At 37.3% G+C, this 12,641-nt stretch overlaps 3 protein-coding genes and 1 long non-coding RNA gene across 4 annotated transcripts; 3 read left to right on the forward strand and 1 right to left on the reverse strand.

The window, feature by feature from the left end:
• Positions 1-113: 113 nt before the first annotated feature.
• Positions 114-3,944, forward strand: LOC114527550 (NADH dehydrogenase [ubiquinone] flavoprotein 1, mitochondrial-like). The gene is made up of 18 exons (XM_028549240.1): positions 114-263; positions 390-439; positions 538-564; positions 897-965; positions 1,039-1,135; positions 1,257-1,308; positions 1,383-1,516; positions 1,835-2,004; positions 2,098-2,167; positions 2,242-2,297; positions 2,368-2,536; positions 2,764-2,827; positions 2,909-2,999; positions 3,077-3,139; positions 3,215-3,269; positions 3,351-3,391; positions 3,532-3,600; positions 3,720-3,944. Exons 1-18 carry the CDS (start codon positions 221-223, stop codon positions 3,801-3,803), a joined length of 1,404 nt encoding a protein of 467 aa, XP_028405041.1. The 5' UTR covers positions 114-220; the 3' UTR covers positions 3,804-3,944.
• Positions 3,884-4,926, reverse strand: LOC114527551. The gene is made up of 3 exons (XM_028549241.1): positions 4,277-4,926; positions 4,120-4,211; positions 3,884-4,038 (listed from the first exon to the last, which is right to left on the reverse strand). Exons 1-3 carry the CDS (start codon positions 4,704-4,706, stop codon positions 3,958-3,960), a joined length of 603 nt encoding a protein of 200 aa, XP_028405042.1. The 5' UTR covers positions 4,707-4,926; the 3' UTR covers positions 3,884-3,957.
• Positions 4,926-12,077, forward strand: LOC114527700 (unconventional myosin-IXb-like). Its single transcript, XM_028549407.1, has 26 exons — positions 4,926-5,701; positions 6,295-6,360; positions 7,066-7,284; positions 7,530-7,644; positions 7,736-7,788; positions 7,947-8,035; positions 8,122-8,218; positions 8,514-8,631; positions 8,745-8,816; positions 8,911-9,043; positions 9,137-9,281; positions 9,356-9,439; positions 9,570-9,725; positions 9,899-9,974; positions 10,046-10,094; positions 10,177-10,221; positions 10,313-10,357; positions 10,432-10,510; positions 10,580-10,635; positions 10,758-10,907; positions 11,083-11,197; positions 11,288-11,369; positions 11,494-11,585; positions 11,663-11,749; positions 11,837-11,877; positions 11,984-12,077. Exons 1-26 carry the CDS (start codon positions 5,612-5,614, stop codon positions 12,075-12,077), a joined length of 2,448 nt encoding a protein of 815 aa, XP_028405208.1. The 5' UTR covers positions 4,926-5,611.
• Positions 12,078-12,157: 80 nt separating this feature from the next.
• Positions 12,158-12,609, forward strand: LOC114527666. Its single transcript, XR_003687439.1, has 3 exons — positions 12,158-12,186; positions 12,278-12,417; positions 12,490-12,609. It is a non-coding gene; the product is annotated as an uncharacterized LOC114527666 (long non-coding RNA).
• The last annotated feature ends 32 nt before the right edge of the window (positions 12,610-12,641 follow it).

Consider the following 12,641-nt stretch of genomic DNA (forward strand, 5'->3'; position numbering starts at 1 on the left):
TACTCAGTCCTACGATTTCACTCGCGTCCCAAGGCACTGAGCTGTATATACAATCTGAATCCATATTTCAAAGTGTTACGTAATCACTGGATGTAATATTCCCATCCACATCTGCCATTTTGGTTTTTTAGGAAGGATTTCTAACAAAATATACTGCTCAAATTCCAATTGAATTTCAATCATTTTACACGTCTTAACAAAGATCTAGGACGGATGAAACATGGCTAATAGCTTGCTGAAGTCAACAACGTTCTTTAATGCTGGTAATACAAGATACGATCATCTTTCTTTCCATGCAAAGTTTTTGTTTTTAAATATATAAATGTCGTATTAAATAAACTTTACCGTTTCCTTCATCGTTAACACGTTGAATTCTCTTGGATTCACAGCCAGGCCATGTCATCTTGGACTAAGGTTGCTGAGCAATGGAGCAAATGAGGTATTTGGTTGAACGTTCATAGATAAAAATTTGCAATTTTGTACAGTTTTATGAATGACGAGTTAAATTCTTATAAAAATGTTCATTGCGTATTTTAGGAGACACGCACATTTGGGAATATGAAGGTTAGTAAGTGGTTGTCTTTTGCAGGAGTTATTGGGTTTAGTAACCACCCCGCAATGCAAGACCAATGCAGAGATAAGATCAACCTTGAACCTTTTAGTCCCTTACCAAGAGTTTTGAACTAAGATCTCAATGCCTTTCAATAGGCATTCCTTGCTTGAGCCCTTGTAATCTGGGGGCTACATTTTTTTTGCATTTTTTTTGTTACTTAATCAATATTCCCTACTGATTTCTTCACCATTATTATTGAAACATTCCCCATGCAAAAAAGACTTTTTGAAGAGTGCCTGTTTCAAGAGTGTCTATACCAATACCCTTTGTCTTGTTTTATAAGGATGAAGACAGAATTTTCACAAATCTCTACGGTAGACATGATTGGAAACTTGATGGAGCCAAGAAAAGAGTAAGCTTGCATTTATTTTATGTATATTCATTTGTGTATTTCAAAAAGTTGTTGATTTTCATCTGTGATTCAGGGTGACTGGTATAAGACCAAGGAGATATTGCTAAAAGGCTCTAATTGGATTCTTGATGAGATTAAAAAGTCTGGATTAAGAGGAAGAGGAGGAGCTGGTAGGGATGATTATGGTTATATTCAGAAGTTATTCTCATTACCCTATAATGATGGCTACTATCAATGATTATCACCTGCTCTATAAGAGAACAACCATGTTGTTTTAAACCTTAATTATAGGATTTCCAACTGGGATGAAATGGGGTTTTATGAATAAACCATCAGATGGAAGGTAACAAGTTTCATGTTGAATATATCACCCTCTACTTCACAACTGTGTAATTTCATGTTTATTATCACATCCAGACCAAAGTACTTGGTTGTGAACGCAGATGAGGGTGAACCAGGAACTTGTAAAGATCGTGAAATAATGAGACATGATCCGCACAAGTTGGTTGAAGGATGTCTGGTCGCTGGTGCTTCAATGGGCGCTCGAGCAGGTCTTGCATTTACATCATACTTTCTTTAAAACCAGCTTACAAAATAACCAAAAACCTTTAAAGCTTGTTTACACTTGTGCGGCGATTTTATGTACGATTTTCTTCTTTTGGTAGATGTGAACGAGTGATTAGTAATTATTAGTTATGAATTCTCTGATGTATAAGAGATCATATTTGAACATCAGTAACTAATTTGCTCGTTCACATCTATCAAAAGAGGAAAACAGGCCTTTATAAATGAATCATGGTTGTATAATGACCTCACTATGGTACTTTTCATGACTCCAAATTTCCTAAATCAGAGGATCTTCTTTTCAGCTTATATTTATATCCGGGGTGAGTTCTACAACGAAGCATCGAACATGCAGGTTGCAATAAACGAGGCGTATAAAGCTGGCTTGATTGGAAAGAACGCGTGCAATAGTGGATTTGATTTTGATATCTACATGCACAGAGGCGCTGGTGCATACATATGTGGCGAAGAAACGGTAATAAATATCTGCTTTATCCTCAAGATCATTTGCAAATCATCTTGCTTTAAGACGGACGTTTTCTTGATGCATACTTGATCCATGTCCTAGGCATTGATTGAAAGCTTGGAGGGAAAGCAAGGAAAGCCAAGGTTAAAGCCTCCGTTTCCTGCTGATGTTGGTGAGTTGAATGAAATTTGAATGATGGCCAGGTTTATGAATGTATCGCAATAACCATTTCTCGTTAAATTTCAGGCGTATTTGGCTGTCCAACAACCGTAGCAAATGTTGAAACTGTCGCCGTTGCTCCTGTGAGTATTTCAGAAATGACTTTTCATTTTTCTTTGAGAAGTTCTTTCAACAGAAAACAATTTATTTCAGGTGATTTGCAGACGAGGGGGTGAGTGGTTCGCTGCGTTTGGACGACCACGAAACACTGGTACAAAGTTATTCAATATTTCTGGTCACGTCAATAATCCGACGACAGTTGAAGAGGAAATGTCTGTCCCTTTGAAAGACCTGATTGAAAGACACGCCGGCGGAGTTTTAGGTATGAAATAATCTTACAAGTTTGCACCTGAGATCGATTTCCTTCTTTCAATAGATGTAAACGAGTGTAGAAGTTACGGATGTTCAAATACAAGCTCTTATAGATCTCTGCACTCATTACTGTCCACTCGTTCATGTCGCTCATTAGAAGAAAATAGCAAGGGGAATTACAAGTGTAAAAAGTGATTAAAAGTAAAGCCACTTAATACTATAATGATCGTTTTCCAGGTGGTTGGGACAATCTGCTTGCTGTGATACCAGGAGGAAGTTCAACACCACTCATCCCAAAACAGTACGTGTTGCTATATTTTGTTGTTATTTTATATTTATCACAGAAGTTTGTTTCACTGACTGTTATTCAAATCATTTTCAGCGTTTGCGAGGATGTTTTAATGGACTTTGATGCGTTAGTCGAGGCAGAGACAGGCCTGGGTACAGCTGCTGTTATAGTTATGAATAAGCAGGTGAAGACAGGTTTCTTGACTGGAAAAAAGACATGGTTTATCGCTGAATAACACCAGGAATTTTGTTATTTTTTTAGACGGATATCGTGAAAGCGATTGCTCGCTTACTAGCGTTTTATCAACACGAAAGCTGTGGTCAGGTACGTTAATTTGAACTAGATTTTTACGCTGAGAAATCACACCAGAATAATCAAATTTTGTTTCCATTCTTCTAGTGCACGCCGTGCCGAGAGGGATGTGGTTGGATGACTAAGATGATGTACAGATTTGGTGAGTATAACTCTCACAAATATTTATATGAACTGATGTGACTTGGAATTTACTAGGAAAATATTTTATTCTCTTTTCTAGCAAGCGGCAACGCTAAACCTTCAGAAATCGATATGCTTTGGGTTAGTTTATGTTTGTTTATAGTTGATTCTACTGTATGACATACTTTTCAAGCATGTGGAAATGACTGACGTTCTGTGCCGAGACAGACACTCGCACGATAAACATGGCGTTTCTTATATCAAATGTTGATTCATTTTAGGAAATTAGTAAACAAATCGAGGGTCATACCATTTGTGCGTTAGGTGATGGAGCCGCGTGGCCAGCTCAGGTAATCTCACAACAAACGCTAGTGAAGCTGAATATCTCTTGGGATTTCAGTTCATTTTACGTATTTATCCATGTTAGTTAGTGCAGCCAGTATCTCACTGACTGGTGTAATTTTGCCAGGGTCTAATACGTCATTTCCGGCCAGAGCTGGAACGCAGGATGCTGGAGTACGAAGAATCTGAGAAGGTGGCTGCAGTTGCTTAGTGTCAGCGGTATATCGTTACATAATTATATTCCATTTCTCTAAAGGAAAGAGTGTTTCATTGAACATGCAAGATCTTTATGACATGACATGGCTGAGTGTAAATATATTTTAAAATAAAGAATGTATTTTATATGCTGCGACTGATAGGATTGTTTATAAGCTAACTGTTTTCAAGAACGAAGTATCTTTCTCGTAATCTGCATTTCGGCAATCACATTGACACACCATGGCCACCTTAAGAGAAGATGTTTTTAATTTAAGCAAACATACCTGACGAAAACGAGGCTTGTATGTACACAAACGTTCCTCACTTACCCGCTGTAACGGTACTGGGATTGAAGGTGGTGATGCTGGGATAGGACGTGATGATATAGGGATAGGATGGGACATTGTAGCTTGAGCGGTATCTGAAAGTAGTTGAGTTTAGAAACGCGGACAGAAGATAATCTAATTCTTATTTAAAGCTACTGACCTATATATGTAACTGGAGTATCCGTCTGTTTCCACTTGATTTGTATCCTTTCGTCTTGGTACAATGAAAAGAGCCGCAGAAAACAGACAAATTGATAAAAACATCCGCGATCAAGTCCGATCATAAATACCACGTGGAATGGCAACAGGGATATTGGAGTTGTGAAGAATGGTAACGATTCAGCCAGGGATATATCACCCTCTATGGACCCAATCCCCTGCAAGGAGGACGTGTCAACGCTGTTAAGATCTTGCCAGGATTGGGATAACTTCACACAAACATATTGCGCAAAATAAAAGAAATCAAAGTAGTAAAGAAGCAAGAGTAAGGTATCACTTTGTCGCTCCATGCTCCATAATGTTACATACATTGAGAATACGGTGCAATAACTCAGGATTGCGTCGCCTGACGAGTGAAACTTCACTGGCATTCTTGAGATTGGCTTTTATGACATCATAATTACTTATAAACGCAGATCACGTTTCAGAAACACGCGTTTGTAAAGCGCACGCGCGCGCCCGTCATCTGGTAAGATAATTGAAGAATATTTATCATCGTTCAAGGATTCTGTTGTCCTGAGACGACACATTAGAATCGCCCACTTTTCGTGACATATATGAGAGCCGGACGAAGAAGCTGATTCCAAATAACAAAGCAATTCATTCTTCAATCCTTTAATCAGGATTAAACGGTTGCTATTCCGTACACGACACATTTCTTCAATGACTTAATGACTAAAACGTTAGTTCCGACCTCTTGTATCTTGTATCTACATTCTACAGCACCTCGCCTAACCCAAGATATCAAATGACACTTTATCCTTAAACCAAATATTTTGTTGGGATACGTCCACTGTCTTGATTAAAAACCTATTCTATATTTCAGGCTGTATAATCCCAGGTTTGTGGACAATTAATTCCAATGTCAGCATAGTCCCTGCCGTATATTTACCCAGGAATTACCTTGAACCATTTTTCTTGAAATTAACATAACATTCCAGACATGATCTGCAACCAGATTTTCTGAAACCTGATATTTGATATATCGTATTTGTTCAGTGTTTAGTATTACTGGCCGCAAAACGCTTAAGCTGCACGGCTGTACAAATGCATGTATGTTTTGTCACGTCAAGAAATTATGGAATTGAAAGAGTGGCTTTAGTATTTTCCTGTTTGACTGCGATGGTCTAACAATTTCTGAGCAACTGTGTATTCAAGACATAAAAAATGGGTTGGAATTATCTTCAACATTTCTAAATATGGATTTGGCGATTTGTTCAAACAGTCGTTTGTCCACGTAGTATAGGAACGGAAAACCTTCCCTTGTAGATTTGCAATGGCAACAGATCTGGTTGACTATGGATTGGAATCCGAGAGAGATCTTGTCAGAATCTTGTATGAATGTTTCAGAAATCAACAATATTTCGTAAGTACGACTACGATAGTGTACGGAGAGTGCAAGGTGTTGTAATCTTCAATTCAATACATGACGCCATTGGCTGAGCGACCGACTAATTTCTCCATAATACGACTGTCTGGTATTCAAGTATTTCTAAAAATTTCTGGCAGTTTTATTCCGAGCTAGCATCGTGATTATAATTGCAACCCATTACCTTATTTTTGAAACTTTTTTTAATTAATAAATTAGGATTGTTAGCGTCCAATTTCGGTCAGATATAATTTAGTAGCCACCAGTAACGATATGGCTTTGTTCGAAAACTTTTCCTAACAAGACACTTTATCGAACCTGACACCATTTATTATAGGAATAGATTTAGAGCATACTTATTTCTTAGCTGATACGGAGCAATAGATTTTAGTCGTTGGGATATAAAAGGTTCGATGGCCTTTTTTTAACATCATGCTGTGGGATACAATGTATTGTTTACGAATGTCTACCGGATGTCTACCTCCAAGAATGGAGTGTTCCTTCTCTTTGTGTGTTTAGCCAAAGAAATATGACTGCGAATAACTTGGAACAGGGTTTAAATTTGTATATTTGTATTTTTCACTTTTCAGATTCAAGCAGGAGACATTCTTGTAACTTTGAATCCTTGGAAACGACTGGAGGGGATCGAAAAAGAGGTAAACTGATATAGTCTCATATTTTGAGAGCTGTTCTAGCTTGCTTCTGCATGAAGTGTGAAGTTTAAAAGACCCTGGTAGTGTGTCATCATTATTTGCAGGCGGAACTGTTTAACTCAGAGTTCTTGTATAGTTGATACAGATTTGACTGTGACGGGAAAGCGATATTAAATTCATAATATAAAACTGCGAAGAGTGAAGATTAATTCGTCTCGTGAAGATCCTCATCTTTGCATCTTTTGGGTCGCGGTTTAATTCATTTTCGACGTGATAGTTTGGTATTATGTCAGAACGAGTTGTTGTAGTCAAAAGTATTCTTTATTCCTAAGATAATCTCTTTAGAGAATAAAATGAACAAAGGACATGAAACCTAATGCCTTGATGGGTAAATGATTTCAAGGACAACCAATCAATTTTTTGTCATTAATGATTTCAATAATTTTTGATAGTCTGAGAATGATTCTATGAAAAAAACGCAGACAAAGGAATCTTCAAAACCTGACTATCTAGAACAAAAGCGCAGCGTCTCTTTTTATTCGATATTTCTACGGTTAACAAAACAACCGCGAATGTTAAAATACAGCAGCTGCCTGCAAGCGTTAATGTTTTAACTTTTACACGCCAGGCTGAAGTGTGAGACTTTTCAAAAGGTGTTTACAGAACACCGCAGGTAACACAAATATTCGTCTGTCAAATTACACTTAGGTTGTGGAGTATTGCGGAGTCTATCGGGGTGAAAACGAACACCACACCCTCCCTCCTCATCCGTGCAGTGTCGCAGAGAATGCTGTGAGAGATACGTCAGATGGCGTCATCATACCTTTGGGAGAAAGTGGTTCGGGAAAGTCGACCAATATTGAGATGATCCTGCGTTATCTTTCGCTTCGCGCAGACAGCCAGTTGCCTGGAAACGAGATTACGGCGGTATGTTATTATGAATAATAGAATCGATATTCTGGCTATTTGTAGATAATCCATTCAAAAAAGTTACTGGAAATCAAACAACGTAATCCATTGTTGTCTGTACTTATAAATAGAGCATTTATCAAGGCGAGCCAGGAGGAGGGGTCATGAGAGGCCAAAACGCACGTTTATTTTTGAAAGCGATCATGCGCCGATATCACGGCTTGTAAGAGAACTGGAAGCAATGAATTTATGTTTCACTTTAGATCATTGAAGTATTCAATCTTTTCTGCAACGCCAAAACATTGATATGCAATAATTCAACTCGTTGTTTCAAAGTTTATGAACTATCTTACTCCATGGAGCAAAAGCTGCTCGGAGGTTGGTCGGATCTCATGTTTGAAGCATACTTGTAATTACCAGCATCATTCACGACGAGCATTTTCAAATGTATTCTGTCTTTTATTTCTAGTCAATGTAAATGTCCAAGCCCTTCAAAAAATGCGCCTTATCTCTCAAATCAAGGTGAGTTGATTTGCAAGAACGAGATGAGAGAAAGAAAGAACGCTGTTATGATATTCTAACCGTTACTGGTTAGTCATTGATCACCAAAGGCCGATTGTGTAAACCTTTTATACCATCGCCTGTTTATCATCGCAGTTCAACTTTATTTACGGTTTTAGGGTGAAAGCAATTTTAACATATTTCACCGTCTGTTGGACGGTCTCAGCTCTGAAGCCATACAGGAATATTGTCTCCAGGGTGAACACAGGTTAGTCTAATGCTCGCAGTTATTTTTCCGTCTTCCTTTCGTCTAATATGATGTTGTTATTTATGTTTTTTGTCATTTTCGTTAAGATATGTCCCATCACTAACCACAGAGGCCGTCGGTGAACCGGAGAGCTCGTTGCCGCGAGCTTTAAAATGTTTGGAAAAGATTGGATTGGATGAAACGGTTTGTCAGTTTATTGAAAAACGAATCAGTCACGAAATCACAAATACTTGAAGTCCAACAGGAGCTTTTAAGCCTCGAAAGAGGAGTTTAAATGATCCTGCTTGAGACATGACGAGATTTTGTAGCATGTTTCATGCGTTGGGCTTCTGAAGTGTTGAGCATTATAAACGATAAATGACAAGGCGATTTCAAATAATTATCAATGTTAGGTACACGAGACCTTAAAGGCACTCACGTTTCGTTCATTCTCAGCCTCAGGTGAGATCGTTTAAACCATTTCGTGTTTCTTTTCTAGGATATTGAAGAAGTTCTTCGTCTGATATCCGGCATTATTCTTCTCGGGGATTTACAGTTTGGTCAGTCGACTCTACGGAAAGTGTTTTCTTTCAGCAATGGTGAAGTTCTTGAGAAAGGTAATTACGAACATTTTGCGCCGAAACCTTGCCTCGGATTTCAACTAAGACCATCTAAAGTTTCGTCAATGTACAGGTACTGTATATCATGTAACGATTTCTTTATTTCCCAGCCGCTTCACTCGTAGGAGTTCCATCTTCAACACTGGCTGATCTTCTCATCGTAAAATCTAAGAAAGTTAAAGGTAGACACATATTTATAACAACTGACAATTCATTTTTACGGTTTGAAATTCACATGTGTCATAAATGGGGGTTTTATTTATTCTTGTACCTCAGGCGAGAAGGTGAATATATTAGCATCATGTTCAAAGGCGTTGTACGAGTGTGATTGCCTCGCAGTGACCTTGTATGAAACATTGATCATGTGGTTGGAAGAAAGAATAAACTCCCGATACACAAGTCATTCCAGGTATAAACTGTGAAAGATATGATCGGACACATGCATATTTTAGTAACTTCTTTGACGGATAAACTAAGGACTTGTCATGTTTAAAATTTTTAGATTACAGTCCGACTTTTCACTTGTTTTACTCGACGTTTTTGGCTGGGAAAATTATAGCGTTTGTTCGTTTGAACAACTCTGCATCAACACCGTCAACGAAGCATTGCAGTCGACTTACAATGCTGTCGTCTTTACGACGTATCAGGTATTTAGATAGCGTCCGTTGGTTGTAAAAGCATGTAAAACTTTCATTCCTAATTTGTTGTTTCTTTTTTAAAGATGGAGCTTGAGAATGAAAATATCTTTCTTCATGAATCATGTTTAAAGTACGACCAACCTGGGGCTGTGCCATTATTACTAAAAGTGAGACTGAGCTTTTCTCGATGAGTTAGGTTGAAGTTCTTCCACCTTATATTCAGAACTAAATAAGACTTCTCCGTTTATTCTTTATCTGAAGATGTAAACATGCATGTCTCTCTCTTTCTTACATCAGCCTAAAGGTCTGCTGGATATTTTGCACAGCAATGTGGAAAAAAATGATCAAAAATTATCGAAGAAGCTGGACAGTCTTTTAAAGAAGGAAGCGCGATATATTGTAAATAATAATCCAGAAGTATCGGGATTTTTGATTGAACATTTTATCGATGAGGTAGGTTCAATATGACACTACACCTAACTAAGTTTCCTTCTGTAGTGACACTGGATCAATAAGAGATGATCCTTACTGGACCTCTTTAAGACGAAATGAATCAAATAATTGATCTCTTGCATGTGTCTTCTTAGTTTTAGACTTCGTAATATCTTTCATTGCACTGATTGCAGGTCCAGTATGACACGAATGGCTTTGTAGCCAACGCACAAAATTGGTTAAACGACAACGCTTTGTCATGTTTGAGAGGTAGCTAAATCAGTTAAACAGGCATGATACAAAATGGTGAAGATTTAGTTAATATATTTCAACTCTTCCAGCATCAAAGAATAAGGTTGTCTCTGTCATGGCCCAGGAGAGAATCAACAGGTATTCCGTTGAATACGCTTGCCAAATGCCAACAGCTGTCGTATACTCATCAATATAAAACCGAGTCTGTTTATAATTGTAGAGAAAACACATCGTTAGAAAAAGCGATATTTACGCTTTCATTAAGGTAAGTTTTTTTTCAATACTGTTTCCCGGAATCTTTTCCTGAACGTAGCTATAAATGTAATGCTTTTAACTCGTGTCTTCCGTTCCACCAGCTCTAAGAAAGCTGGATCCATAGTCGAAAAAGATTGGTTAAAAACGTAAGTGTTTGAAACGTGACATTGTGAAGAATAACTTATTCATTTTGATCAACGATTCTGTTTTTCTTTGCAAGGAACATTTTCCCTACTAATGCCGCAAAAGACAAGAAGAAGCATGCCACATACAGAAACTCAAATCCAGCTGTGTTAACGGTAGGTTTTCGTGATGTTTATATCTTTATTACAATTTAAAAAAGGTATTAAAGTTGTTGTGTTTCTTAGTTGTCGCTAGCCCGTCACTGCTCAAACGATTATCTCAGCGAAATTCATTTCATCAGGCAAGTATTCTCTGTCGTTCACGTTTGCCATTGGCCGGCAACTTTTCGAAATTTGTTAACCTTTTGAAATGAAGAATGATTCTTAATTTAAATGATAACTAACGTTCATTTCTTAATCCTAGATGTATCAACAGTAACCTTGGTATGCATGCCGAAATATTTGACGATGTGAGAGTTTTGCGTCAAGTACAGTGGAGTAATCTTTTGGGAACAGTGAAAACCAGGATATCTTGTCTACAGTCGTGTTTCCCGATTCATAAATTCATTACCAGGTAGTTTTCTCAATCCTATCAGAACTGATAGAGTTTTCAGGTATAAATAAAGTTTAGTTCAAGTTTCCTTCTGTAGTAACATTGGATCAGTAAGAGATGATTCTTCCTGGATCCCTTTGGAACGAAATGATAGATCTCTTGCATGTTTATATCAAACTTTTTTTCAATCTTTTAGATACAAACTATTGTTCTTTTATCTATCTCGTCCTGTGCGGTACTCGCCTGATCTTTGCTACTCTGTTTTGAGTCGGAGATTTGACGAATCTGAGTTTAAAGTTGGAAAAACCAAAGTAAATAATTGCCTTACGATGTACTGAATAGAAATTTTCGATCTATATAAATGAACTACGTAGTCTATTTTTTTCATGAAATTTGTTTAGGTTTTTCTCAAACGAAGTCTGGTATCAAAGCTGGACAAAATGTTGGAAAAAGCACTGTATAACATCGTGCTAATTCAAAAAGGTATAATGAAATTTTCGTTTGGTTTGTTAGGGGATTATTTCTTTCAATTCCATACTAACTTGCTAATGTATTCAAGTAGCAAATATTTGATTAACTCCACTGACGGGCGATGATTTATTTTAAGTTTATCGAGGATATCTCGACAGAAGACAATATCAAGCAATGATCAAGATCAAGAAGACATATGACGTTAAACGATCATTCTTTCTTGCTCAGGTATATTTTTGAACTTTATTTAAACTCATTTGTTTTCAAGCGTTGTTTTTTTTTCCAATAAAAACTTTCCCTTTTAGATCACTAATGGCGTGTCAAAGTTCCACGATCACCTTTCCTTTCAAATCCGCGAAGATCAGACGCGTTTAAAACAAAATAAGTTAAAGGTTGACAAATATTTGTTGGCCGATTCTATCTTTCCCAGTTTTACATGGCAGCTATAAATACTTATCAACTTTATTATACCTTTCCAGGAATTGGCCAAATATGAACCAAATAACAGCGAAACTCCTGAGTAAGTTCAACTCAGTTTCTCATTTGTCAACCATCGTCTTTTAACCATTAGTTTTGTTTAAAGTACTTTTGACAACACGTATTAATCAATGGCTTTTGTTGCATAGAAGAAGACCACCACTTGCAAGCCCAGATACTCAAGGTAAACAAATAATGCATACTCGAAAGTATATCAAAAGTATAACGTTCATAAAACGTTGAACGTGTCAAAAGGAGGCTATGCAGTTGTTTCAATACGATTCTCTAAGTACTTTATCATTGTAAATTATTTTCATTTTCAGGTCCGTTGTCAGACGTTTGGGGTGACGAGGTCTGTTCATTTTCTCGTTCTTCTGACTATATTTTATCGTGTTAGGGTTTTCTGTTAATATTTTAAGGTGAATATTGTCTTTGCGTCATAGGCTTCTAAATACGTAACATCAGAATCACTAGCTTGGTGTGAAGTTATCTGTTTTCAACGAACAAAGCAGTTGGCATTATTCAGTGTGAAGATTCCCAGAGTTGTAATAGATGGTACGAATCACAGTTTCACCACTGACAGGTGAGTTTTGTTTATACTGGATTGCTCTGAAAAAGGACAACTATAGAAGTGCCTATATGATTTCTTATCCAGGATTGGGTTTAATTCATTCCCAACTCCAAGTCATGATCTGCAAATGAGGAAAGTTAAAGCGTGCATTGGCAGGGTAAGCCATAAAGTGTAGCTTAAAATATACGGTTTGCATGCCGTTTTGCATTTCGTTTTACCGTCACATATTTCTTTAT

Source organism: Dendronephthya gigantea, unplaced genomic scaffold, assembly GCF_004324835.1.
Source record: "Dendronephthya gigantea isolate DGI-Jeju-01 unplaced genomic scaffold, DenGig_1.0 000045F, whole genome shotgun sequence".
Classification (NCBI taxonomy): domain Eukaryota; kingdom Metazoa; phylum Cnidaria; class Anthozoa; order Malacalcyonacea; family Nephtheidae; genus Dendronephthya; species Dendronephthya gigantea.